Source organism: Misgurnus anguillicaudatus, chromosome 1, assembly GCF_027580225.2.
Source record: "Misgurnus anguillicaudatus chromosome 1, ASM2758022v2, whole genome shotgun sequence".
NCBI lineage: Eukaryota > Metazoa > Chordata > Actinopteri > Cypriniformes > Cobitidae > Misgurnus > Misgurnus anguillicaudatus.
In genome coordinates, this window is record NC_073337.2 from 1,052,329 (window position 1) to 1,079,137 (window position 26,809).

At 37.7% G+C, this 26,809-nt stretch overlaps 1 protein-coding gene across 4 annotated transcripts in view; it reads right to left on the bottom strand.

Annotated features, from left to right (window-relative positions):
• The window catches only part of srgap1b (SLIT-ROBO Rho GTPase activating protein 1b), a 43,698-nt gene that overhangs the window by 8,051 nt on the left and 8,838 nt on the right, over positions 1–26,809 (bottom strand). For all 4 annotated transcript variants that reach the window (XM_073872774.1, XM_073872772.1, XM_073872780.1 and 1 more), the window contains exons 2-15: positions 25,109–25,305; positions 18,628–18,789; positions 16,062–16,124; positions 15,174–15,353; positions 11,628–11,756; positions 9,133–9,354; positions 6,773–6,874; positions 5,712–5,909; positions 1,570–1,654; positions 962–989; positions 758–788; positions 604–664; positions 380–457; positions 70–204 (exon numbers count right to left, since the gene is read on the bottom strand). In XM_073872774.1, coding sequence (XP_073728875.1) covers positions 70–204; positions 380–457; positions 604–664; positions 758–788; positions 962–989; positions 1,570–1,654; positions 5,712–5,909; positions 6,773–6,874; positions 9,133–9,354; positions 11,628–11,756; positions 15,174–15,353; positions 16,062–16,124; positions 18,628–18,789; positions 25,109–25,305 — 1,671 coding nt within the window. The remainder of the gene's footprint in view (positions 1–69; positions 205–379; positions 458–603; positions 665–757; positions 789–961; positions 990–1,569; positions 1,655–5,711; positions 5,910–6,772; positions 6,875–9,132; positions 9,355–11,627; positions 11,757–15,173; positions 15,354–16,061; positions 16,125–18,627; positions 18,790–25,108; positions 25,306–26,809) is intronic.

Below are 26,809 nucleotides of genomic sequence, written 5' to 3' on the forward strand. Positions count from 1 at the left end.
CTCGGTACACCCTCACATACACACATGCTCACATGGACGCACACAAGCACGAGAAAAACATGCACTCACGAATGCAGGCGATGAGATCGTTGAACTTTTCCTTGGGGAAAAGCGGATTGTCCAGGTTACGGAAGTACATTTTCAGCACGCCCGCCACCGAGTTAATGTCATGGTTATTCTCCTCGTCAGTTAAGGGGTCGTTGCCTGGGAAACAGTCACTAAGATGAGAGCGTATCTATGGTGATGGATCTTTCAAAATTAAAATCTGTGATTTTCATCATGTATCGAGAGCCAAGCTTTCAAAAAGCCACTGCTATTTATTAATAAATGATTAGTTTTAATCAAAATACATATTGATCTTGTAACAGCTTCAACAAACCTCGTTCAAAACTGTTCTTTATGTCATTGACTTCCACCTGTGACCCTGAAACCCTGAAAATACCCTGATGTTGCAAACCTGAAATAAGACAAATCATTCATTAAAATTCAGTTAAACACCAAACTTTAAGGCATGCAGAAGGATGCACGTCTGCTAGATGGGTTCACTTTTAATTGATACACACACAAACACGCACACATAATGTATAATCACATAATTCCCACCGTAAAGATTAATAAAGCGAATGCAGCTTTCCACAATCAGAGGAATGGCCTTCCCAGAGTCCTGCACACAGGTAATAATATCCCAAAAATCAAAACGCTAATATGCCAATACAGGTGTTAACACAGGAGTTAAAACAGAGCACACACTGGTTACCTGGTTCCTGCTGTGGGAGTTTCGACGACGGCTAAGTGGGAAAAATAAATAACAAACAGACAGTAAAACAACAGATTTATCATTCAAAAAGGTCACGAGGACCTTTACAAATATCAAGAGGACCTTGTGATTCAAAACAGTATATTGCATGTAAAACGGCTTTAAATGAAGGTCTGGCACAGGCTCTGACACAATAAGATATACCTGGTTGTCATGATGTCTGCCCTGTAACCTGTGGAGAAAGAGATTATATTAGTTTTACATTTACATTTTAATGGTCTGGAGTCACAATGCATAGTCACACATTCACACCGCAGCAGAATACAGCCGACACGTCAACAACATGAGTGTCTGCTTTGTGTCCATCACTAATGTTAGGGCTGTCAATCTTTCTGGGATTATGGAAAGTACCAAGTTTAGCCAATAAAAATATATATTTATAATATATTTATATAAAAACACCAATATCCTCATTTAATATTGAGTTTGAATAAATAATCTGAAGCATACAAAACACTACAGACACAAACCTTTATTGAAATAAATCTGTAGTGTTTTGTAGAGGGAATATCACAAAACCCCTATGTGCCCAAGAATGTTTTGTGCACACATCTTGTCTCAAAAGTTGCCCTGAAAATATTCAACAGTTTAATAGAGGAATTAACTGGTTAAACCCCCAATGCTATATAAAATGTTACAATATTAAATGTTAAATTAATTACAGATAAGGAAAAGATGTCCAAATAATTGATCAAATAAGCTTCAGGAAACGGCAATCAAATGTTTTGACTAAAAAACTGTGTAAAATTCACCTTCGGCAATGCTCCTCTTCAGCATGTCATGCTTGGCCTGAAGTTTAGCGATGAGATTACTGCCTTCCAGATACTCCTTCAGCTTCTGTGGCCACACAAATATAAACGAAGTCAATAAAAATCTAATTACACTGCTAATTAATGATGGGATTAGTCCCGGTCATCCTTCAGAGGCCATAAACCAAGTTTTAAAATACTGATGTTGCTTAAGACCATTGATCCAGCGGTCACAGAAGACACATCAGCCATCTGGATCCGGCATGAATTTACAAGTCTAGTAAATAAAAGAAAAAATGCTTGGGTGTAAAGGTAGACTGTAGTCGTCATAATTAGATTTACATAAAACGATGAAGATTAATAGCGTGTCCCCTATTAAACAGCTAAGTAAATGTGTACTCATGCATGATTTATCCAACAGAAAAATTTGCAGACACAAATTTTCACATTGTGTATGTTGACTGTAGAGAAAAAATATTGATTTAAACTATTACATTAAATTAAAGGTATAGCGGAAGATTTTCTTTTTCCGGGTGGATCATCTATATTATTGGTCATCCCAGATGTCAATCATTCTGATGATATGTTGACGTATAACCGTCGTACGTGCTCGTCCCTAGGTTCAATTTCTGCACATGCGCACTTTCACGTGTATATGTGTGTATGAGGTATTTCATGTAGTGTAAGATACGGTACTAAATATCTTTAACTCATCTCTAGAATTAGGATACGTTCCAACAGCTTTCAAACTAGCAGTTATTAGACAGCTCATTAAAAAAACAAACCTTGACCAGGGAGATCTTAATAACTTTAGACCAATCTCAAATCTACCTTTTCTTTCTTAAATATTAGAAAAAAGTAGTGGCAAGCCAGCTATGCACATTCATAGCGAATAATAATACATATGAAAAGTTCCAATCAGGATTCAGGCCCCACCATAGCACAGAGACAGCACTGCTTAGAGTTACAAATGACCTCCTATTAACATCCGATCGTGGTGAAATCTCAATCCTTATATTACTAGAACTTAGTGCAGCCTTTGACACAATAGATCACAGAATCTTACTCAATAGACTAGAAAACTATGTTGGCATCAGTGGTCAGGCGTTAGCCTGGTTTAGATCGTATCTAACCCATCGATATGACTTTGTTTATGTAAATGAGGAAGAGTCATATCACTCCCCCGTTAAATACGGCGTACCACAGGGATCAGTTCTAGGCCCTATCCTATTCTCGTTATATATGTTACCTCTAGGAGACATTATCAGGAAACATAACATAAGTTTTCACTGCTATGCGGATGATACCCAGCTTTACATCTCCTCACATCCTAGCGAAACCCACCAGTTTGCTAAGCTATCAGACTGCATTAGTGATATAAGGGATTGGATGGCACATAACTTTCTTATGCTAAACTCCAATAAGATTTATATTATTATCCATAATATGTCAGATTACAAGTTGCCCATAGATGGCTGCACGGTGGTGCCATCTTCCACAGTTAAGAACTTAGGCGTGATTTTCGACAGCAATCTATCTTTCGATAGTCATATCGCCAACGTCTGCCGCACAGCATTCTTCCATCTTAGAAATATCTCAAAAATACGCCATATGCTGTCTGCATCAGACGCAGAAAAGCTTATCCATGCTTTTATGACCTCTAGAATAGACTATTGTAAATAGTTACTCGGTGGATGCCATGCAAATCAGGTAAACAAGCTACAGCTGGTTCAAAACGCCGCCGCAAGAGTGCTTACTCGATCTAACAAGTATGACCACATCAGTCCAATTCTGGAATCTTTACACTGGCTACCAGTTAAATATCGCATACAATTTAAAATATTACTAATCACCTACAAAGCCTTAAATGGCCTAGCGCCCTCGTATATTAAAGAACTACTATCAGAATACAATCCATCACGTAAACTGCGCTCACAAAATTCTGGTCACTTAATTATCCCTAGAATATCAAAAGTGTCGAAAGGTGGTAGATCCTTTTCCTACTTAGCCCCTAAGCTCTGGAATGATTTACCAAATAATGTTCAAGTATCAGACACAGTCGATCAATTTAAATCTAAACTTAGGACATTCTTCTTTAACAAAGCATTCACATAAAATGTCCAGTAAATGTACTTTTCCCGCAGTAGTTATTTTGTCTAGAACAAAGCACTCACACACCTCATATGGGTAAAATATATTGCCGCAATAGTTAGCCTGTCTGGAACCGAGCTGACTTAAACAACTATAATGTATGACACTTGCATTACATGCGAACGGCCCCTACCCTAATCAAACTCTGTTTTTGTCTCCCTGCCTCGTCCTCGACCCCGAGGACAATGACACAAACAGACCCAGTTCCTGTTGCTGTGAAGGTCATCGCACCACTGATCTACTGGCTGTCCTTCAACGTGATGCCCAGCCGATGCACGACCAACGACCACCGGCTGAACCGGTTTAATCCGCTTACCCACTTCCTATCCCTACCATGTCTATATATATATAAATATATATTAATTTCTCCCAAGGGTTTTTGTCCTTCTAGGAGTTTTTCCCACAGGGTTTTCTCCTAGGGGTTTTTTTCGTCCCAGGGAGAGTCAGCCAACTTTGGCTTAACTTATCACTTTACTGTATACGTTACATTATTAATACGCTCGCTTGTACGGTTTAACCTCAGCCGCTATATTCTACTTCTTATATTATCTATTGATTTTCTGTGTTCTCCTCTACATCTACTCATGTAAAGCTGCTTTGTAACAATTAACAATTGTGAAAAGCGCTATATAAATAAATAAATTGAAATGAAATTGCTACAATTTTAACCATTCATTGACGCTCGCATTCTCACTGTGTTTTTTTCAAAATGTCTCAGAGGGTCGCAAGAGAAAAAGTGTATTGTATGACAAGAAGAGAAAGGACTATGAAGAAAGAAACAAGACCAGAGTGTTTATGGGAGACTATTTAAAGGACAGGTTGGGCTTCCCACGCGAAGTTTCTACTGGAAAGGTACATTTTGTCATGCTATTTGGAGAAATCCATTTAAAATCACTGCTGGTAAAAGTTGATATAAGCTATGATTAGAGATGCTAGCCCTGTCACGAACCGCACAGACACGGTAAACATGCCGACAGCAACTTGTAAACGGAGCGAAGAGAAGAACTGACCTTCTGCATGCTCTCTCTCTGTCTCGTGCACGCGTTTAACAGGCGTTCCCTCTCGGGAGGAGGTAGAGGGTTGCGCGTGTGCATTTTTAAAAAAACATGGAGGGGCGGTTCTTTTAAATAATTCGGGAAAATCTTTCGCTATATCTTTAAACTATTTGTTTATTTATTCGAATCTATTGGAAAATGCAATTAAGACAAAAATGTTTCATCTGTGTACTATCTGTTCCTATCAAACGAATAGTTTGCCCAGTAATGAACATTTTCAATTTACTCATGCCATCCCAGATTAATAGGACTTTTTACGAGACAAGCGAGAACCAATGAGATTTAACGTTACTGACATGCTGACTTTGTAAGTTGTCAAATAAATATTCGGTGTTCCCAGAGAGTACATATGTAAAGTTTTAGCTCAAAATACCATATAGATAATTTATTATAGCATGTTAAAATGTGCTGTTTTTGTGTGTGTCCTTTTAAATGCAAATGAGCTGATTTCTTCCCTTAAAGGCAGTGCCGTGGTTGGATAGTGCAGATTAAGGGGCGATATTATTATAATAAGATCCCCTTCTGACTTCACAAGGGGAGCCGAATTTCAATGCTATTTTTTCACATGCTTGCAGAGAATGGTTTACCAAAACTAAGTTACTGGGTTGATCTTTTTCACATTTTCTATGTTGATAGAAGCACTGGGGACCCAATTATAGCACTTAAACATAAAAAAGTCATACTTAATATGTCCCCTTTAACCTGCCAATGATTTGTATGTACCCATCGAAATGTGATATATCGATCACTTAATACACTCAAAACATATTTTTTTTCTTAAGAAGAGATGAACCAATCCATTGGACTCATCTTGATTATTTTATGATGGATGTATGCGTTTTCTGAAGCTTTGGCATGAGCGAACTTCCTTATTTCAGTGAACTATTCCTTCAAATAGGGTGGCTTTCTGTTTGTTATTGTGAGCGGTGTAAGATTTACTGTGAAATAGAAGAGCTCGGTTTCCTGCTGGTTGGCGCGTCTCTTGGCCAGGCTGGGTTTGCTGAGGTAAGTGTCTGATACGCTGGATTTGACAGACTCAGTGGAGCGACTGTGCTGGAAGCTCTCGGACACATCATAGTCCTCCATGTTCACCATGTCCTGGATGGTGCTGAGGGTGGCTTCTGATGTCTTCTTCACCTTGATGAGTGAAAAACATACACATATGCCAAGTTCAGTGGAAGAAATAAGTGCAAGTATGGTTGAAATCCAGAACTTGTCGGCTTCTTAAAGTGCAGGAAGTGACACGTAAAGGGTGAACTTGTAGAGCTAGTGTTAGCAGCGAAAAAGGTTTTGGGTCTGATTTCCAGGAAAAAACAAATCTTGATGAAAATGTACATCGCTTTGGATAAAAGCATCTTGCAAATGCAATTGCAATAAAAAATGTAAACACATGCAGTGGCGAAATTAGAGACACTCCCTGTGATGAGGTCATTCTGGATGCATCTTAATAGGGGGCAATATCACGGTAACTTACGGTAAACACGTGGTAAGATTTATTTATCGACACTCATGCACTCTACACATAATTTTGCCTTTATGTGAAAAGAAATGAAAATGGGTGAAATCTGTACACCTTTCTGCCTGTACGGTCTACAGTCTCTGCAGTAATACGGCATTCATCAGCAATTCTGTCCTGCCCTTCACATGCTGAGAGCTGCAGGAAACAGCTGCCCTGCCAACAACCGGTGATCAACAACCGCACACTCCAACAGAGACGGCAGAGATGGAAACAATGTGTCTGAATGAGTTTGTGACTCTATAGCTGTGAAAAACTGTTCTGGTATGCATAGATAGTACCTGATGAGAGAGAGAGAGAGAGAGAGAGAGAGAGAGAGAGAGAGAGAGAGAGAGAGAGAGAGAGAGAGAAAAGGGGAATGGAGAAATGGAGGTGTGTATGCGTGTCATCTCATTCTTTATCCTCAGTAGGGGAACCACAGCTGCCTCTGTGCTCATTCGAGAGGAAGGGATTGTGTGTGTTTGTTGTGTGTTTGTGTGTGTACCTCCTCATTTTCAATCTTCAGTGTGGAGAGGCGAGACTGCAGCTGTTGAAATCGGAGAAGCAGCTCGGCTTGCACCTGCGGCAGTGCAGTGATTTGACTCACCTGAAATATTAAAACACGATTATTACAAGAACCATCAAATCAAACAGTCACCTATGATTACGACATTTTAGGGGTGTAACGATTAACCATGCCAAAGCGCGTTTTCTTAATGAATGAATTTGAATGAATTACGGTGAAATCCAGGCACATCCGAAAGCCAGGGGGCGCTCCCGTGCAGAAACTCCCTTTGTGCCACAGAAGAAGTAACATTACGAATGATATTCCAGGAAATGTCTACAGGAATATTTATATCACTGTTCTTCAAATTGTTTCAGGTATTTTCATGATAATAAAGAATATTTTAAATGATTTTGTTTAACGAGTGTTGCTTTTTTAAATGCCCGTTATAAACGCCTCCTACTCGTTATGATTTTAGATTGATAAGGACTTCCTACTGACCAAATGCCGTAGTACACACACAACCTGTGCATGAAACAAAGAATCGCAGCCTTGCGATTCAGACTCGATTTCAGACAGCCACTTTTAATGGGACACACGATTGAATCGTTACATCCCTATGACATTTACTTTGTAACGTATACATTTACTTTACTGTATACGTTACATTATTAATACACTTGCTTGTATATTCTACTTCTTATATTATCTATTGATTTTCTGTGTTCTCCTTTACATCTACTCATGTAAAGCTCATGTAAAGCTGCTTTGCAACAATTAACAATTGTGAAAAGCACTATATAAATAAAACTGAATTGAACTTTGACTTTTTTAAGCTGTATTGACAGGGACAGTGGATAAAAACAGATAATGATGGGGAGATAAATGGGGGGGGGGGTTACTTGGAGGGGCACTGCCTATGTGAGCTCCATTAATACAAATGCAAATTTTGTATAATTTTTAATAAACTAACCAACACATAATACAGTATATGGTTTAGATCAGGAGTTTTCAAACAAGGGGTCCCCCATAAAATTTCAACAGAAAAAAACAAAGCAAAAAGTGTGAAATATCTGTTGCTATTATTATAATATAACAATTACTATTTACAGAACAGTTTAAATGTTTCTTTATTTAAAATATGAATATATAATTTAGGAAAGGCATCCCTTGCTAAAGGTTTATCATATGTGGAGGTCCCTGCCATCAAAACGTTTGAAACCCCTGGTTTAGATAAACAAACAAAATGTTGTTTTATTTTCATCAAAAATATAAACACACAAATTTAAGCCTCAGTTGTTAATAAAATGGTAACACTTTACAATAAGATTGTATTTGTTGAACGGAACATGTTTTTCAGCATTTATTCATCTTTAATGTTAGTTAATGCAAATACAATTGTTCATGTTAGTTCCTTGTGCATTAACTAATGTTGACAACTTTTGATTTTAAAAAAGGTACTGGTAAATGCTGAAATTTACATAAAGTAAGAATAAAATGCTAGGACTAGTTAGGTAATGCTAGGACTGTCACAATGATTAAATAATCGTCTCATTGCAATTGTTTGACCTCATCGTGATGATTTCAGATCACCACAATGATTGCACTTCTCTTTAAAAACACAAGGGGGAGCTGCAACGCCTGTATAAACGAGACAGTATCTAATGGCACTCCTTAACTGACGCGATACATTGCAAAGCCATTCAATACAGTGGAAAAAACAGCAATCAAAATTTAGGGAAGTGAATGATGCTATTCTTAAGGGTCTGTAAGGAATTTATTTTTTTTGCAGCCACTACAGACATGTGGCCCAGTACTAATATGACCTTAGTAAGATTGGCTACTATTTCAGGACTGTTCTGGTATAGTCCGTTCATTTTGATTACATTTTTATTTTCAATTATTTTCCAGTTACACTTTATTGTGTTATTTTCTCAAAGAATTTTCAGTTTTTGAAAGATATATTCATTAATAATTACTATTAAATATGTGTTTTGAATTAATATTTACTGCCTTTTAAACCTTGCAAAAGATTTAATTTAAATCATCACAACAATGTGTGAAAATTATTTCATGAACAAACAAAAAATGTATGAGAATAAAATGTCAAAGCAATAAAACAGACAATTAATCGTCATAGTTGTCACAATTTATAAGACAATTAACCGTCAATTAACAAATACGACCTTACTGTAAAGTGTTACCAATAACATTGAAGCCCGAGCACAAATGATATTTGTTGGCAAAACCAATTTGAAGTATTAACCTTCAAATCAAAGGGTTTAAATTGAATCAACAAATGAACACAGGCAATAATGCCTCTTTTAAATACATAGTTTGGACACTAGGTGGCACATCACCTGGTCTCCCATGTGTGGCTGAAAGGTAAAGCGTGCAGGAGGAGTGAACGACGTCGGGTGAGTTTCCATAAACCGCTGGCGGTCATTACTGGGGTCCAGCCCCTCCACAGCCCCCTCCAAAATATCCAGGCCCTCATGCCGAGAGGTTTCCAGACTGTATTCTGCTGACAGGTAGGTCCGTAACGCTCGACTGAGGCCCGCATGGTAGCCTAAGTCACAACACTGTTAAAATAAACACATATGCATGTTTACCATATAGTAGGGATATGTGTAGGGGTGTCAATCAAAAATGATTGACAGATAAAAGTGTTACCTCTACAGCTTTTGGTATCAGGGTTAATTTAAAGGGAATTTATCCAGGCTTTACTGTATCTCACTTCTCACCCCTTCTCTTTTTTCTGCCCACCCACATGACAGTAATTCTCCTGCCCCCTTTATCTCAGCGTGAGCAGATTCGACCTCCGTGAAGGTCAAAAAGACACAGACAGATATTGCTGACCGTGTTCAGCCTGTTGCAGAGTTTAATGAGCAAAACGGAAGACACAGCAAACCGTGGAGCTGGAGTGATGTGTGTGAGGAATATTGTCTCAATTTGACCCGCTTCACACCCAATACAATCTTACACAATGTGTTTTTAAAGAATGTACTGTGTGTACAGCATTTTTTTGTATGCGTACAGCTGAATGATCTATACTATCTCAATCTCCATCCCACAATGCAATGCACTTCTCCATTTTGAGTTAGACAAGAAAATCGGATGAAATTTTAACTGTAATTTCTAAATACCCCCTCATTGATTCATTATTTCATCAAACCATCTATACACATCAATTTTTTGTTAAAAAAACTCTAGTCGGTCTGATGAAATAATGGGGTGTCGCTTCTAGGGATGGGAGAGGTAACTTCCCAATAATTAAAGTTAGCAATCAAACCCTCCCTATATCTATACAATGATCAATGAAAACATGTTCAGTTTACACTTCAACCACCCCATGTTCAGGGATGCACCAATACAAAATATCTGGTCCAATAATGATATTCGATTGCATAGAATACAATAACCTTGTTGCAATAAGGATTGTGGCAGTGTGCAGAATCAACCAATCACATTCAGACAAAACGTTTAAGATGAAGAGGAATTTCACCTTTTTGCATGATAACGGCCCTAAGCACACCTCCAAATCAACAAAGAAATGGCTTCACCAAAACAATATCAAGGTTTTGGAATGGCCGAGCCAGATTCCAGATCTAAATCCCTTTGAAAAGTTATTGGGTGATCTGAAAAGCGACAGAATGCCAATTGGACAGAATGCTTTTCTAAGGAAAAATGTCAATAATTCATTATTCATTAAGATTGCATGCTGCGATAAAATCTAAAGGTGCTTCAACTAGTTTAGGGGTGTGTACACTTATGCAACCTGGTTATTGTATTTTTTACTTGCCATTTTTCACCCCAAAATGATTCTTATTACTTTAATATACAGGTAAATTCCAACCTGTGGAATAAAGGTGGAACAGATTCAAACATGATTCCTCTTGGTTTCATTTTTACATCACAAAAACCTGCCATTTTAACAGGAGTGTGTATACTTGTATATGTACTGTATATATATATATATATATATATATATATATATATATATATATATATATATATATATATATATATATATATATATAGTGAAAATAATATATTACAAAGAATCAGAAAAAAGAAAAAGAAACATTTATTATTGAGATGATAACTGGATGCTGTTCGCTCTAATAAACAATTCTCATTTTATTTCACATTATATTTTACTACTCAAATTGCTGTCTATATCACCATCTCTGTTTGAATCTTGCAGATTACTGTATGTATGGGTTAAAGTTAAATGATTTCAAAGTGACATTTCCAACATAATTATACCTGAAGCTCACCTAAATCATTATTACAAGTTGTTGTGAATTGTGTTTTGAACAATGATTTTTGTATGTAACTCCTCAATAACTGAATAAATAAATAAAAATTGCAGTTGTAACATTTAAAATAATTCATACGTGTTATGTATTTCTTGAAATATGCCCTGTACCAAACACAAAAGCTCAGCAGAAATGCTTAATCAAGCTTGCAAAAGCAACATGCAATGTGATGGCCGTGTGACAATGTAATATTGTTATTTAAAATATTGTTTGATATACAGTATTATATAAATAATATACCTCCATCATGCAGCAGTATAAACAGTGCAAGCATTTCATTCCTACAGTAACATTACAGTCTCTGTTCGTGCTATTGTTTCACAATGTGCTAATGTGTGTTAGTAATTATCGACTTAATCTTCCAGTTACAGTGTGAGTTTGTCTTTAATTAAAAGCAGTGGAGGCTTTCTTAATGAATGATTATAAATCAGGACAATACTTCATTACTCTGCTTGCTGAAAAGCAAATAAATGCAACAGTAACAGGAGCAATTTCCTGCTGTCCATTCACAGCGACCCCAATCGGATACTCACGTCAGTCAAATGCGACAGGTCGTGGATGTAATATTTAAACAGGGAGGCGTTTGTGGCCTCCAGGGTCAACAGATACTCGTTCCGAGCCTTCATAACCTTCAGTTTGTTCTCCGAGTACTTGGCTTGGCGCTGGAGAAAACGAAAAAGAGGATGGTTGAAGGACAAAGTGTTGAGAAAATGCTGTATCCACATCAGGGCAGAAGATAAAATGGTTTTATTGAGTGAATATTGATGGGCTTTGTTTCTAATGTCGGTGTGTTAGCACAATGACACTCAGCTTGGCTCGGCTGCTGCGTCTCCGTGATTTATAATTGCTTCTTTAATTAAAGCTCCTTGGCTGTTGGTAAAAACCCACAGATATTTCACAGCAACAGTATCATTAAATCAAGCAAGAATCCTATAATGCAGGGTTTTCGACCTTTATGGACCCAGAAATTCCCTTTATTGCCGTACTTACCAGTGAGCATTCACACTGTCAGATAAATTGTCAAATAATGGTCGCAAGCTGTCACTAGGGCAGGACTCTTTCAAAAAGTACACATTTGCACCTAAAGAGTTCATATTAGTGCTTCAGGAGGTACAAACTGGTACAGTACAAGAGAGTACATATACAGTGAGGAAAATAAGTATTTGAACACCCTGCTATTTTGCAAGTTCTCCCACTTAGAAATCATGGAAGGGTCTGAAATTGTCATCGTAGGTGCATGTCCACTGTGAGAGACATAATCTAAAAAAAAATTCAGAAATCACAATGTACGTTTTTTTTTTTACTATTTATTTGTATGATACAGCTGCACGTAAGTATTTGAACACCTGTCTATCAGCTAGAATTTTGACCCTCAAAGACCTGTTAGTCTGCCTTTAAAATGTCCACCTCCACTCCATTTATTATCTTAAATTAGATGCACCTGTTTGAGGTCATTAGCTGCATAAAGACACCTGTCCACCCCATACAATCATTAATAATTCAACTACTAACATGGCCAACACCAAAGAGCTGTCCAAAGACACTAGAGACAAAATTGTACACCTCCACAAGGCTGGAAAGGGCTACGGGAAAATTGCCAAGCAGCTTGGTGAAAAAAAGTCCACTGTTGGAGCAATCATTAGAAAATGGAAGAAGCCAAACATGACTGTCAATCTTCCTCGGACTGGGGCTCCATGCAAGATCTCACCTCGTGGGGTCTCAATGATCCTAAGAAAGGTGAGTAATCAGCCCAGAACTACACAGAAGGAGCTGGTCAATGACCTGAAAAGAGCTGGGATGAGCGTTTCCAAGGTTACTGTTGGTAATACACTAAGACGTCATGCTTTGCAATCATGCATGGCACGGAGAGTTCCCCTGCTTAAACCAGCACATGTCCAGGCCCGTCTTAAGTTTGCCAATGACCATTTGGATGATCCAGAGGAGTCATGGGAGAAAGTCATGTGGTCAGATGAGACCAAAATAGCCTTTAATAAACTTTTTGGTCATAATTCCACTAAACGTGTTTGGAGGAAGAAGAATGATGAGTACCATCCCAAGAACACCATCTCTACTGTGAAGCATGAGGGCGGTAGAATCATGCTTTGGGGGTGTTTTTCTGCACATGGGACTGCACTGTATTAAGGAGAGGACGACCGGGGCCATGTATTCCGAGATTTTGGGGAACAACCTGCTTCCCTCAGTTAGAGCATTGAAGATGGGTCGAGGCTGGGTTTTCTTACATGACAATGACCCGAAGCACACAGCCAGGATAACCAAGCCAGGATAACCAAGGAGCTCTGTAAGAAGCATATCAAGGTTGTGGCATGGCCTAGACAGTCTCCAGACCTAAACCCAATAAAGAATCTGTGGAGGGAGCTCAAACTCCATGTTTCTCAGCGACAGGCCAAAAACCTGACTGATCTAGAGAAGATCTGTGTGGAGGTGTGGACCAAAAACCTGGTGAAAAACTACAGGAAACGTTTGACCTCTGTAATTGCAAACAAAGCCTACTGTACCAAATATTAACATTGACTTTTTCAGGGGTTCAAATACTTATTTGCAGCTGTATCATACAAATAAAAAAAAAACATTGTCATTTCTGGATTTTTTTTAGATTATGTCTCTCACAGTGGACATGCACCTTCGATGATAATTTAAGACCCCTCCATGATTTCTAAGTGGGAGAACTTGCAAAACAGCAGGGTGTTCAAATACTTATTTTCCTCACTGTATGTATGTACCTAAATGTTATATATTAGGACTTTTAAAAGGGTACTGCCACAGTAACGGCCATTTATTTCTGACAGTGCAGGAGTGGAAAGTATGATCTGTATGATCAGTACATTAATTTTGTGATTTGTTGAGGAATTAACAAAATGAATAAAATTTTTAAATTAAGCCTAACTGATGTGATATTTGTGCATTAAGAAAAAATAATGTCCAATGTTTCTGCAAACAACTTGCAATACAGAAAAAAAGAGAAAGAGGGTCGCATAACACTGTGGACTTAGTCTATTGGGATATTTCGGCTGCCCTCGCTGTCATATATAGTAACAATTGCTCACACTAACCTTATCTCCTCCATATGTTATAAAAGAGAAATGGATGTACTACAAAACCAAAGTGAACACGCTGTCTGTCATGGGGGTATTTTACTGAAAATGTCCTGAAGAGAGACTATATATAGACACACAGCTTCAGTCACATTCAGTGACTCAGTGCTGCTGGTTTTGCTGGTGTTTGCACCAGAATAAAAAGCCTATCAATGGTTGGCATTTACAGCTCTAAAATGAAGCTTCTTTCCCAGATCCCCACTGATACACTGAGATACTATAAATACACCTTGTTTTAATCACACATGCTGTATCTGTGATTTACTGGAACGGGTTCAAAATTAGACATGTGGAAAGCACAGACAATAAGGTTAAAATGTTTAAGGATTTTTATTTAACTCACATTCAATAATAACACATTACATTTTTATGCATTTGGCAAACACTTTTATTCAAAGCTACTTACAAGGTATACATTTTATCAGTATGTGTTCTCTGGGTTCGAACCCATGACCTTTTGTGATGCAAACGCAATGCTCTACCAATGAGCTACATAGGAACACGCATTAACTTAACTACACAACAGTTCCTACAAAATTATTTAAAATTTATAATATGGAACAGTTTAAGCATAACTAAAAGTAAATGCACCTTACACTTGAGCAAAATTATAAATTCAACACTTTTGTTTTTGCCCACGTTTTTCATGAACTGAACTCAAAGTTCTAAGACTTTTCCTATGTACGCAAAAGGCCTATTTCTCTCAAATATTGTTCACAACTTTGTCTAAATCTGTGTTTGTGAGCACTTCAACCTTTCCACCTCACAGGTTTGACTGAATAGACAGCATGACTATTGCACAGGCGTGCCTTAGGCTGGCCACAATAAAAGGCCACTCTGAAATGAGACACTTTTGAACTTAAGATGACTGTCGAAAATCTACCTGAAACCCCCCTACATTGAATGCAAAGGGGCGCTTTGATAAAACCATCTGGCAAATGCATAAACGTAAGATGTTGAACTCACCTTCTCTTTCATCTTCTGGATCTTACGGGCAGCGTTTCGTCGTTGGTGTCGATCTTCTGTGCGCAGGCTAAAGACAGCCTCACCCCCTCGACCCTGTCGTTCACCCTGCTTCTCTGCTTCCTTTAGCTTATTCTCTGCACTGAGAGTCTCACTGTGATACATGTGATATGTCTTCATCACCTGTAGGGGGCAGAGCAGCCACAAAACTACATTACCCACAATCCCCAAAGCTCATTGTATGTGACCCTGGACCACAAAACCTTTGAACTGGCACGGGTATATTTGTAGCAATAGCCAACAGTACATTGTATGGGTCAAAATTACGTTTTTTTTCTTTTATGCCAAAAATCATTAGGATAATAAGTAAAGATCATGTTTCATGAAGATATTTTGACATTTCCTCACATTCAGGTCAGATGATTAGCACACAAAAGCACTTCAGTTACAGACAGATATACACAGATAACATCCTTTTCGACAAGACCACCACTGCTGATCTCCAGCACATGTTATCTGTTGGATTTGTGGTTTTCCAGTATGGGGTAATTGATTTTGCTCTACACCTTTTAAAAAAGCAAAATCAGCATTTTTTTTTACAACTGGGACCAACAAACGAAAATTACAAGCTGGTCTTGCCTGCTGGGCAAGCGAAAAAAAGACAAAAGAAATACTGAAATGCTAGAACAGGTAAATGAAAGACTGATGAAAGTGATACAGTCGAGTTACAGAGTGAGCGAGGGGAGTAAGATCTGGAGAGTGTTGATAATGGACCTGGTGAAATCCGTATTGATGGAATGATAAAACCAGAAAGAGAAAACCACAACTGAAACTGACGGGATAAAAATGTAATCCAAAAAGAGATTAAGCGGATGATGAGAGCGAGCTCACCGTGTAAAGTTCATTAAGAATCTTCATCAGGTCTTCCTGCAGTTGGAAAATAATCTCTTTACTCTGTGAAGCCAAAAAACACACAAGATATCAGAAGTGTTAGAACGGAGGAGAGCAGGTCTGGGATAAGCACACGCTGTGAAAAAAGTGCTATACCCACTTTTTCAAATCTGAACAAACCTGGACCAAAACAGATCTCATACTTGCATTAGGCTTTACAGCACTTGGGTCAATTCTGATAAGCAACGACATATGAACTCTAAGTTTAAGAAATATTAATATGCATGTTTTTGAAAATGAAATATTTAAATAAGGGCTTTGCTCAAGTTTGAGTATTTAAAATATTTCAAGCAGAGACAGAAAAAAAAAACGATTAGGTCAACTAAAATATTTATTTTACCAGTCTGCTCTTGTTAAGCTCTTGTTAGAAGAAAGTCAAATGTTTTGAGAAAGTCAAATGTTACATTGCTTGTGAAAACCCAGCTCAAGAATTTTTTGTGATTTACTGTTTTAAACATGAAAACATGAAATCATCCTACATAATATACAGTCACCTAAAGGATTATTAGGAACACCGGTTGAATTTCTCATTAATGCAATTATCTAATCAACCAATCACATGGCAGTTGCTTCAATGCATTAAGGGGTGTGGTCCTGGTCAAGACAATTTCCTGAACTCCAAACTGAATGTCAGAATGGGAAAGAAAGGTGATTTAAGCAATTTTGAGCGCGGCATGGTTGTTGGTGCCGGGCCGGTCTGAGTATTTCACAATCTGCTCAGTTACTGGGATTTTCACACACAACCATTTCTAGGGTTTACAAAGAATGGTGTGAAAAGGGAAAAACATCCAGTATGTGGCAGTCCTGTGAGCAAAAATGCCTTGTTGATGCTAGAGGTCAGAGGAGAATGAGCCGACTGATTCAAGCTGATAGAAGAGCAACTTTAACTGAAATAACCACTCATTACAACCGAGGTATGCAGCAAAGCATTTGTGAAGCCACAACACGCACAACCTTGAGGCGGATGAGCTACAACATCAGAAGACCCCACCGGGTACCACTCATCTCCACTACAAATAGGAAAAAGAGGCTATAATTTGCACAAGCTCACCAAAATTGGACATTTGAAGACTGGAAAAATGTTGCCTGATCTGGTGAGTCTCGATTTCTGTTGAGACATTTAGATGGTAGAGTCAGAATTTGGCATAAACAGAATGAAAACACTAATCCATCATGCCTTGTTACCACTGTGCAGGCTGTTGGTGGTTGTGTAATGGTGTGGGGGTTGTTTTCTCGGCACACTTTAGGCCCCTTAGTGCCAATTTGCCATTGTTTAAATGCCACGGCCTACCTGAGCATTGTTTCTGACCATGTCCATCTCTTTATGACCACCATGTACTCATCCTCTGATGGCTACGTCCAGCAGGATAATGCATCATGTCACAAAGCTCGAATCATTTCAAATTGGTTTCTTGAACATGACAATGAGTTCACTGTACTAAAATGGCCCCCCACAGTCACCAGATCTCAACCCAATATAGCATCTTTGGGATGTGGTGGAATGGGAGCTTCGTGCCCTGGATGTGCATCCCACAAATCTCCATCAACTGCAAGATGGTATCCTATCAATATGGGCCAACATTTCAAAAGAATGCTTTCAGCACTTTGTTGAATCAATGCCACATAGAATTAAGGCAGTTCTCCAGATGAAAGGGGGCAAACACAGTATTAGTATGGTGTTCCTAATAATCCTTTAGGTGAGTGTATAATATATATATATATATATATATATATATATCCTACATTCTGTGAAAACATAACCTTTAATATTTACTGAGTAATGTCATGTCATAGATTTTAAGTTAAATGAATGAGTACAATCAAACTTTGATGCTCCTAATCTCATACATAGATCAGGGGTGCCCAAAATCGGTCCTAGAGAGCCGGTGTCCAGCAGAGTTTTAGCTCCAACTTGTCTCAGCACACCTGTCTGGAAATTTTGTGTATGCTTAGCTTAGTAAGACCTTAATTAGCTGCTTCAGGTGTGATTGATTAGGATTGGAGCTAAACTCTGCAGGACGCGAGCCCTCCATGACCAAGTTTGGGTGCCCCTGCATAAGATTATGAGACTTTAGCCTGGATTTCAAAGGCAGTATTGAAGTGGTACAGCACAACGAAAGACGGTAACAACATTTCACTTTGATAAAATGACCAAAGGACAAATTAAGTCTCTCTAATAAGTTGAGCTTTAGCAGACCTCTAATGTGTTTCACATTAACTTCAGTGCCTTCCACAAGATTAACTTAAAGTGTTGCTGTGCGAAACAGGAAAATTCACTTTCTATAAATAAACCATCACTGTGTTGGACTGTGCAAAACCAAACACAGCCTTTGATTGTGAATAATAAATGATGAATACACACAAATTGCGCACAGAAATGTACACTTTTGTAGCAACATGAAATTGTTAATATAAAAGTACTAATATAAATGATAACACACTTTTTTCATGTTATATATGTTAACATTAAAATTTTCACATAAAGCAGCCTCCTATCCGAGCTCACCTTCTTAAGCAGACGCATGTTATCCTCGCTGACATGCGTGAAGCGTGTGATGACGTTGTTGAGGTAAAGATCGCTGAGAGTGGCGTGATCTTTACTCTCTCTCCTCACCTGATTCAGCAGCAGGTACCAGCAGTTCACTGGAGACAGCAGGTTCTGATCTTTCTTGTACCATAATACAAAACATATCCTAAATATCTTTAAAAATACAATATGAACATTTAAATAAAAAAATATAAATATTGAAACGTTTACAGGTAAACATTTCATAACAAAGAGTATTAAGAAGTAAAACGTGTTTTAATTTGTGTTTGGTGACAAAAAAGTAAATTTGCTCATAAAACATGTTGTTTCTAACCTGTATGGATTAACTTTCTCTGGAAAACCTGAGATTTATTTCCCATACGGGGACTGAGGTTGTAGTACCTCACATTCTGCCCAACATTTCCTCAATAAAAAAGAGATTGAAATAGCATGCGGACAAATCATTTATTTTTGAGCAAACTACTGGATCCATTTCAAATGAATAGCCACATTTTGTCATTGAACTTGCTGTGTAGCCCCAGGATTGGCTGTCCATGCTGTTGTGTTGCTCAGAGGTCCAAATGTACTGCAAGACTTTGGTGGCAGGTTCTACTTTATGGACTGAAGTCAAATAACTTGCTTTTGGTACAATGAAATAATTTTCTTCTAAATAATGCTATGCAAAAAATGTATCCTAACCTTAAGATCTATACAGTAGATCCAACAAGAACTAAAAACACTCCAGAGGCTCATCTAGAAATCATCATAATAAATGACTCATTACTTTATACAGCAACACAAGTTTGTGATTTCTAAAACACACTCCACATAAAAGTTCATCTACATTAGTTCATTTATTCACAATACATTTAATGTTTTATATTTACATATGGGACAGTTTCAATACAGCGAGGATCTTGTACACAGTTGTGTTTCCATTACCCTTAAAATTTTGCAAATTGAAATAGCGAATACACCAAATTTTTACACTAACATGAGTTGTTTTTTAGGCAACTGGAAAATAAATATTTCACTGCAATGGAAACAGGCTTTTTGCCATTTACAGGTCACCTGACGTGCGTAAAAGCAAAGATGAACGCTCTTTAAAGATGCCTTAATTAAAAAGTAATTTTAGTGTAGAATGGAAAACTGTATTTAGCTAGTTATAGATGAATAATAAGAGTTCTGTCCATGGTATTGACATGGTAATATCGTGAGCCTCAAACACAACTGTTTCGTCCTTCTTATGTAAACATCGTGCATGCAAAAGAAAGCTGGAAAACAGACTGATCTTAACATAACACCATGTACAATGTTGTTACAATACTAAAAACAAGGTTGTGACTGCTGAGTTAGCACTATATGCTAGTGAATGCTATATGCTAACATTTAGGCTGAAGTTCTACTATTGACGTTATAGTTACATTTTGCAGGTCCATACTGAAAAAAACACAAACCACTCAGAAACGTATATTAACAATCTCCAAACAATTGATTATTCCTCAAATCTGTATCTTCGTCTGATACAGACTCACACATAAGATCTGTTTACACACACACACACAGAGCTACTGAAGGAGCTGCTCTGAGAAACATCCAATCAGAGCAAAGCTCAACATTATTATTCATGACCCTTTCAAATAAGGTAATAATAGACCATTTAATTCTAAAGGCAAATCCTAGGGTTGTAAATGGACATGTAAAACAAAAAACAATTTAACATTGTATTAACGCATTCTTTGGCACCTTTAATTTTAAGTAACCTGAAATTTTGTCATTTTATTAGCTTTCCACTTTAGTTTACTTTTTATTTTGTTTAATTTGATAATTTTAGTGTCTGAACGTAAACTTATTTCACTTTTTGCTAAGGCAACCTTTCTTAATTATCATTTACTTCAAGTTCAAATTTAGGCCTATATTTTATTAGATTAGATTTTCATTATCGTGAAAGGATAAATGACATTGTAGTAGCATAACATAGGATAATGGTAGCATAAAATATATATAAATCTGTAATCTGTGTAGAGAAACCAAATTTTTCCATTATTGCTTTGGATTAAAGCATTTACTAAATGCAAAATGTAAATGTAATTTGTCCTGTCTGGCATGGACTCCACAAGTTTGTGCATAACATAATTAATCCATGTTATCCCAGTTAGAAAATTTTATTTTTAAAGATCTTGAGTGCTTCTGTGGATGCATGAAAGTCTGATATTTTGTACAAAGGTTTTAACACTGATGTCAAAATTTGCACTATATTAAACATATCCAATTAAGTTCATATAGTATTGCTGCTTTGTTTATTTCCCATATTTGACAAATATTTTGCAATGTGTACACAGACGTTTTGGATTATTGGTGCACAGGATTAATATATTTTAGAGCGTAAAGGTGTTTTGCACATTTAACCACCTGGAGAGGTGAGGTAAAAGACGCCATTTTGTTTCTAAGGCTTAATCTTCAATATAAGTAATGATTGTACCGAAGACAATAGGAAGCCATTTTAGACCAAAGAGACAAATTTTTCAGGAGCCAGTGACTAATCACAAAGCTCAGCAGGCATCCGATGGGACAGCCCCATGAGGACCAAAACACTGACGGTGCCCAGCATGGGCAAAAAATGCAACAGAAGAGAAACTGTGAAACTCTCTTACTCTCTCTCTCTTTCTCTCTCCCGTTCATCCCTCACCTCTTCATTTTCTCAGCAGAATGTTATCTGCATTAATGAGATGGCAAATACACAGATGCCTGTACATACCTGAACGCTCAAACTGATTTTGCCAAGTGGTTGATGTCCTCAGGGCAACATATTGTGTTGACCCAAGGACAACATTTTTCTAAATAAAACCTAAACCTACCCCAAATCCAAACCCTAACTATAACCAAACCCTAAAATCAGAGGGACATGATAAGTGAAAACTAATGGTCTAGAAACAGCTAATCCTTGTTGTAAGCTTAAACTTAAAACAAACTGTAAACTTATTTCTGAAATATGATTGGTTGATTGAAATGTTGTCTCAGGGTCAACATAATGTTGCCCTGAGGACATCAACCACTTGGCAAAATCTGGAGAGCCATACCTGAACACACACACAAATCGCAATAAAAAACAAATACAGATGCACACAGCCATCGCCTCTCCTCTGCCATCTCTGATTTTTAAGACATAAAGTAAAGGGACAGAGCATCGTGTTAAATATTCCAGACGATGCCTTTGACCTCAAATCCACTGCAAAATGAAATCGAACAAAAATGTGTGAAGGACAATTTATTCTGAGGTGAACGTGAGGAAAGGAAACATGCACCTGAGTGAAAAGTATTTGTATCTGCACTCATCCGTCCCAAGGAAATTACTTTTCAATCATTCATGTGCATTTGAAATGTTTCATGCCATGTGGACGAAAAGATAGATTAAATGTGACCTCTCGTGATTTTTCAGCAGGTGGAAAAACCAAACCTGATCGCTTTCAGACAACAGAAATGCATTGTGCATCCTTGGCAAGTTGCATATTTGTTTTATTATAAAAAGTATACATTTAAAGCACCTTTCAACCATTCAACTTTCCAGTTGTCCAAGATTCAAATAATGCTTTTTAACAGATGGTTTAAGCAGCAACAACAACATAAACAAATGGCTTTTGTGGACCAAACGCAACTTCTGGTAGATTTCCACATAGAATCAATAGCTGGTTTTCCATCCAAACGTAATCTTTTCAAAATTCTTAGAGGTCACGTTCTTCCTGATACCATTTTTTAAACCCTAGTTAGTGTGTAATGTTGCTATAATAGCATAAATAATACCTGTAAAATGATAAAGCTCAAAGTTCACTGCCAGGCGATATATTTTCTTCAATAGAATTCCTCTTTAAAAGCCTACAATGAACGGCCGGTTTAGACTACAGCCCTCTATTTCCTGCTTTAATGACGTCAGTAAAACAGTTGGTTGACTAAACTCCGCCCACAGGAATACGTCAGTCACCAGCTTTGGCTCAAACAGCTCTGCTAAACTAAGCTGCTCTCGAATCACAGCACACTCAACAAACTACACAATCAGAACTCGATACGCATTTCTGAAGGAGGGACTTCACATAACAAGGAAGACATCAGCCTGTTTTGAGGACAGTGAAAACAGCGCTATACAGATAAGTAAATTGTGTGAAAAATACCACGTTTTTTTACACGAGAAACATGAAAACATGTTATATTGCCCACTATAAACACAATCAAAGCTTCAAAATCACAGACAGAACGGGAGCTTTATTAAAAGAAAAACAAAGAAATGCGAATTAGGTGCGTTTTCATGAAGTTGTTCGAGCGAAAGACGGTGGTATTTTTCGCATGAATCAAAAACCACCTCAAGCGAGCGTAACAACTTTTTTGCAAATTAAGGGATTTTTAATCGAAATTTGGCGTTTCCATAACTCGTTTTGATGCGACTTCAAAATGCGCATAAAATCATGGTGATGGAAACTTGTCAGAGTCCTTTAACAGTAGTGTAGTATTATTCTGATAATACACAAATAAATTACAAGTAAATTACGGCTCTCCTGATTTTGCCAGGTGGTTGATGTCCTCAGGGCAACATTGTGTTGACCCTGGGACAACATTTCAATCAACCAATCAGATTTCAGAAATAAGTTTACAGTTTGTTTTAAGTTTAAGCTTACAACAAGGATTAGCTGTTTCTAGACCATTAATTTTCACTAACATGTCCCTCTGATTTTAGGGTTTGGTTATGGTTTGGATTTGGGGTAGGTTTAGGTTTTATTTAGAAAAATGTTGTCCTTGGGTCAACACAATATGTTGCCCTGAGGACATCAACCACTTGGCAAAATCAGGAGAGCGTAAATTACCTTTAATCATATTTAATGCGTATCAACTACTACACTGAGCTAAAGTTGCTGTGTACAATGAATGTGCTACATGATAGCTACAAGTCCTTGAATTCTTGCCTGGCTGCCAAACATTTCTTCACAGTGAGAATCTATAGCTGGGTCTCCATCCAAACGTGAAGTGAAGACATGAAGTTTTTAATTCACAAAAATAGAAAAACAAATAAATGTGAATTAGGTGCGTTTCCATCAAGTTGTTCAAGTGAATGATGCTGATAACCTAGTAACCAACAGCAAACAAAACAAGGCACGCTTGAAAAGACAGAACAACAATGGAGACAGGACTGCATGTAGTCACGATAGGACAAGTTTTTAATTTATTAGCACTGCATCTTGTAGTTGCCAAACTAAATGCTGTGCACAAAAGAAGGAATGCAGCATTTTTTATGCAGGCACTAACAGCAAGGGCATTAAGATGAAGTCCAGCCCCATATATGGTAAAGACAACTTCAGCGGAAACAGCTAGACGATCAGTCATGTGGGTTTAACGTTCACTACGTCAGAATTTATTTGGCAAATACGTTTCCATCTTCCATTTTTCGCCTTTATTCTTTTTCAAATAAATCAAAAACCACCTCAAGCGAGTGTAAACTTTTTTGTGAATTAAGGGAATTTTATTTGAAATTTGGCGTTTCCATCACTCGTTTTTGATGCGATACTTGAAAATGCGCATTCAATCATGGTGATGGAAACATCGCTTAAGACTGCCATCTCCCCTCGTCTTTAGGAACCCAAAACATTTTATTTTCAAGGTATTTGTTACAGAGGTCAGTTTAGCCCCTAGCCAGACCGATAAACACTTTACTTCGGGCCAGCTGGGTAACCGCGGTAACGCGTGTGTGTCCGATGAAACCACCTATTAGAGATTGTACTCTCTAATAATTCTTGGCCGATTACAAATTTTAGAGAACTAGTGAAACTTAAAAAATATATAATAGAAAGTACAATAACTTCTGTAGCTTCAATTTTTTTTTAATTTTAGTTGTTATTTTTTGGTCTGGGATTCACAATTTTAAAATGTGTGTGGTATTTTTTCTAGGTTTCCCTATACACCAGGTTTGCATCCTCTTGCACCCTTGCGCATTTACTTACAGCTTGTGCCAGCACAAATGCTTCTTTTGCCATTCAAAAAAAATGTTTTTTATTTAAAAATCTGGGCTGAAAAGGCGTGGTATTGGATATGCATTTGTATGAATTTCTCTTTAGACCAAAATATTAATGGTGTAAAGTATTTAAATAAATCACACAACAACATTTTTGTACTCGTTATTGTTGTATTTGTGCCACTATTTCACGCCTAAAAATAGCCTGTCATAAACCCTACACTAATTTGCGATGCTCTTGGTAGATTGCATTGGTCGTTAAGGAAACAAGATTTTTGCAACTGTGTTCTTTAACCTGCGCCTTGTCAGTAAATCACCTGCAGAAATTTCCACTCCCATCTGCGCTTTATTAAATTGTGCTCTCACACTAATTTGCCCTGTTTAGTAAATCTGTTTAGTAAATCCCTAAGTTGATAAAAAGTGTTTTATCAAAGGTTTGGCCACCATGCACAGAACTTGCACTTACTTGTACTGCTGGTGATCCTTGGTGCTGCGCGTCTTGGCCATGAATCGTTCGGCGAGCTTCTCCAGGTTGCGTGAATATTCGCTTTCGATCTCGGCCTTCTTCCTGAAGAAATCCTGCAGGTCCTGCAGCAGCTGAACTCGCATGTCCGTCTGCTGCTCCAAACATTTCTGCTGCTCCACTAACTGAGATCGTATCTCTGCTCAAACACACACACACACACATATATATACACAAACGTATATTAGCTAAATACCTACTGCTATTACAGATCTGCATAGTTGATAACTCAAGTAAATGGCATTAATGCAACTGAATGACCGCATGGTGCGTTTTTGAGAGACCTGAACACAATGTGGACAGTGATGGGTGAAGTTGTGCTCTCTGAAGCAAAGGTTTTCTCCTAACAAGCCCATGCGAATTCTTCCTTAACAACACACTGGTTATCACACTCACTGCTGTTGCCAAGACAACAGGTAGAGGAGTATCCCATTGGGAATACTGTGTGTGTCTGTTTAATGGGAGAAGGTACAGTAGTATAGATTCTCTATATTAGCTCTCATCTCTACTAACTCCTATTTGTTAAAGAAATAGTTCACATGTAAACATTGTGTGATTATTTATTACTCCCTTATGGATTGCAAAATTATGACTGACACACCTCCATTCAATCAAAGGATACATCACTGAAACTCAGTGAAATGATAACAAACCAGGATAGAAGCTTTTAAGCTTCCATAAAGAATGCAAAAGCAGCCATCCAAGTGTTGTATTATAAGCCTATGGAAGGGGCAGTACATGTTTGTGCTTTTGTGGATGGGAATACCATTCAAAAATCAATATATAGCTTTTTATATTCCGCAAAATTCCATAATTCAGTCACACGAACTTAAAAATAAGGGTATAACACAGACAGAATTTTCATTTTTGTATGAACTGTCCCTTTAAAACTGCTTTCCCTCCCTTGTTCCCCTTCAGCAATTCTCTTCTTTTTCTTTCTCCCTCACACGTTTCCCCCTCTCCCTCCACAGCCCAACTGTTTAATGTCACACTGTCTCTCTTACACCAGCTCGAAATAACAGATGAGACAGCAGGGTTGGCATGAGCTCGGTGTAGGTGTGAGTGTGTGTAGGAGGCTGTGTGGATCTGGGAGAACTGGGGACCTGGAACTGTGTTTGTGTGCGTGTTTTGCATTGCTGATCGCTGGCACAATGAGCAAGGTGACTCTTTTGATACAATAAGATACACTCGAAATCCAACTAAGCCAGGGGTTTTGAAACTTCAAGATCCCAGGGACCCCCCAAATATGATGAACCTTTTGTTAAAGACCCCCTACCTAAATTAATATATCATTAATTTTCATATTGTGTATAACAAGTATTTTGCCTACGCTTTGTTGGAAAAACTGAAGAGAAACATTTTCAATTCAAATGCATTTGTAAATGCAGCTTTACTTCACAATAAACCTTGTTTCACAGCAGCTTTACAAGGATCCTGCCTTACAAAGCCCAGTGAATGTGATAAAGGACACTGTTATAAGGAAAACACACTAGAAAGATACAAAGCAAATAAAACAATACTGGAATATATGTGGCAAGACACGAGACAAACTCCTACATTTTGTAATTTCCCTCTAAAATATCTGGGGACCCAATAAACCTCCTGAAGGCCCCCTGAGGGTCCCCAGACTCCGGTATGAAAAC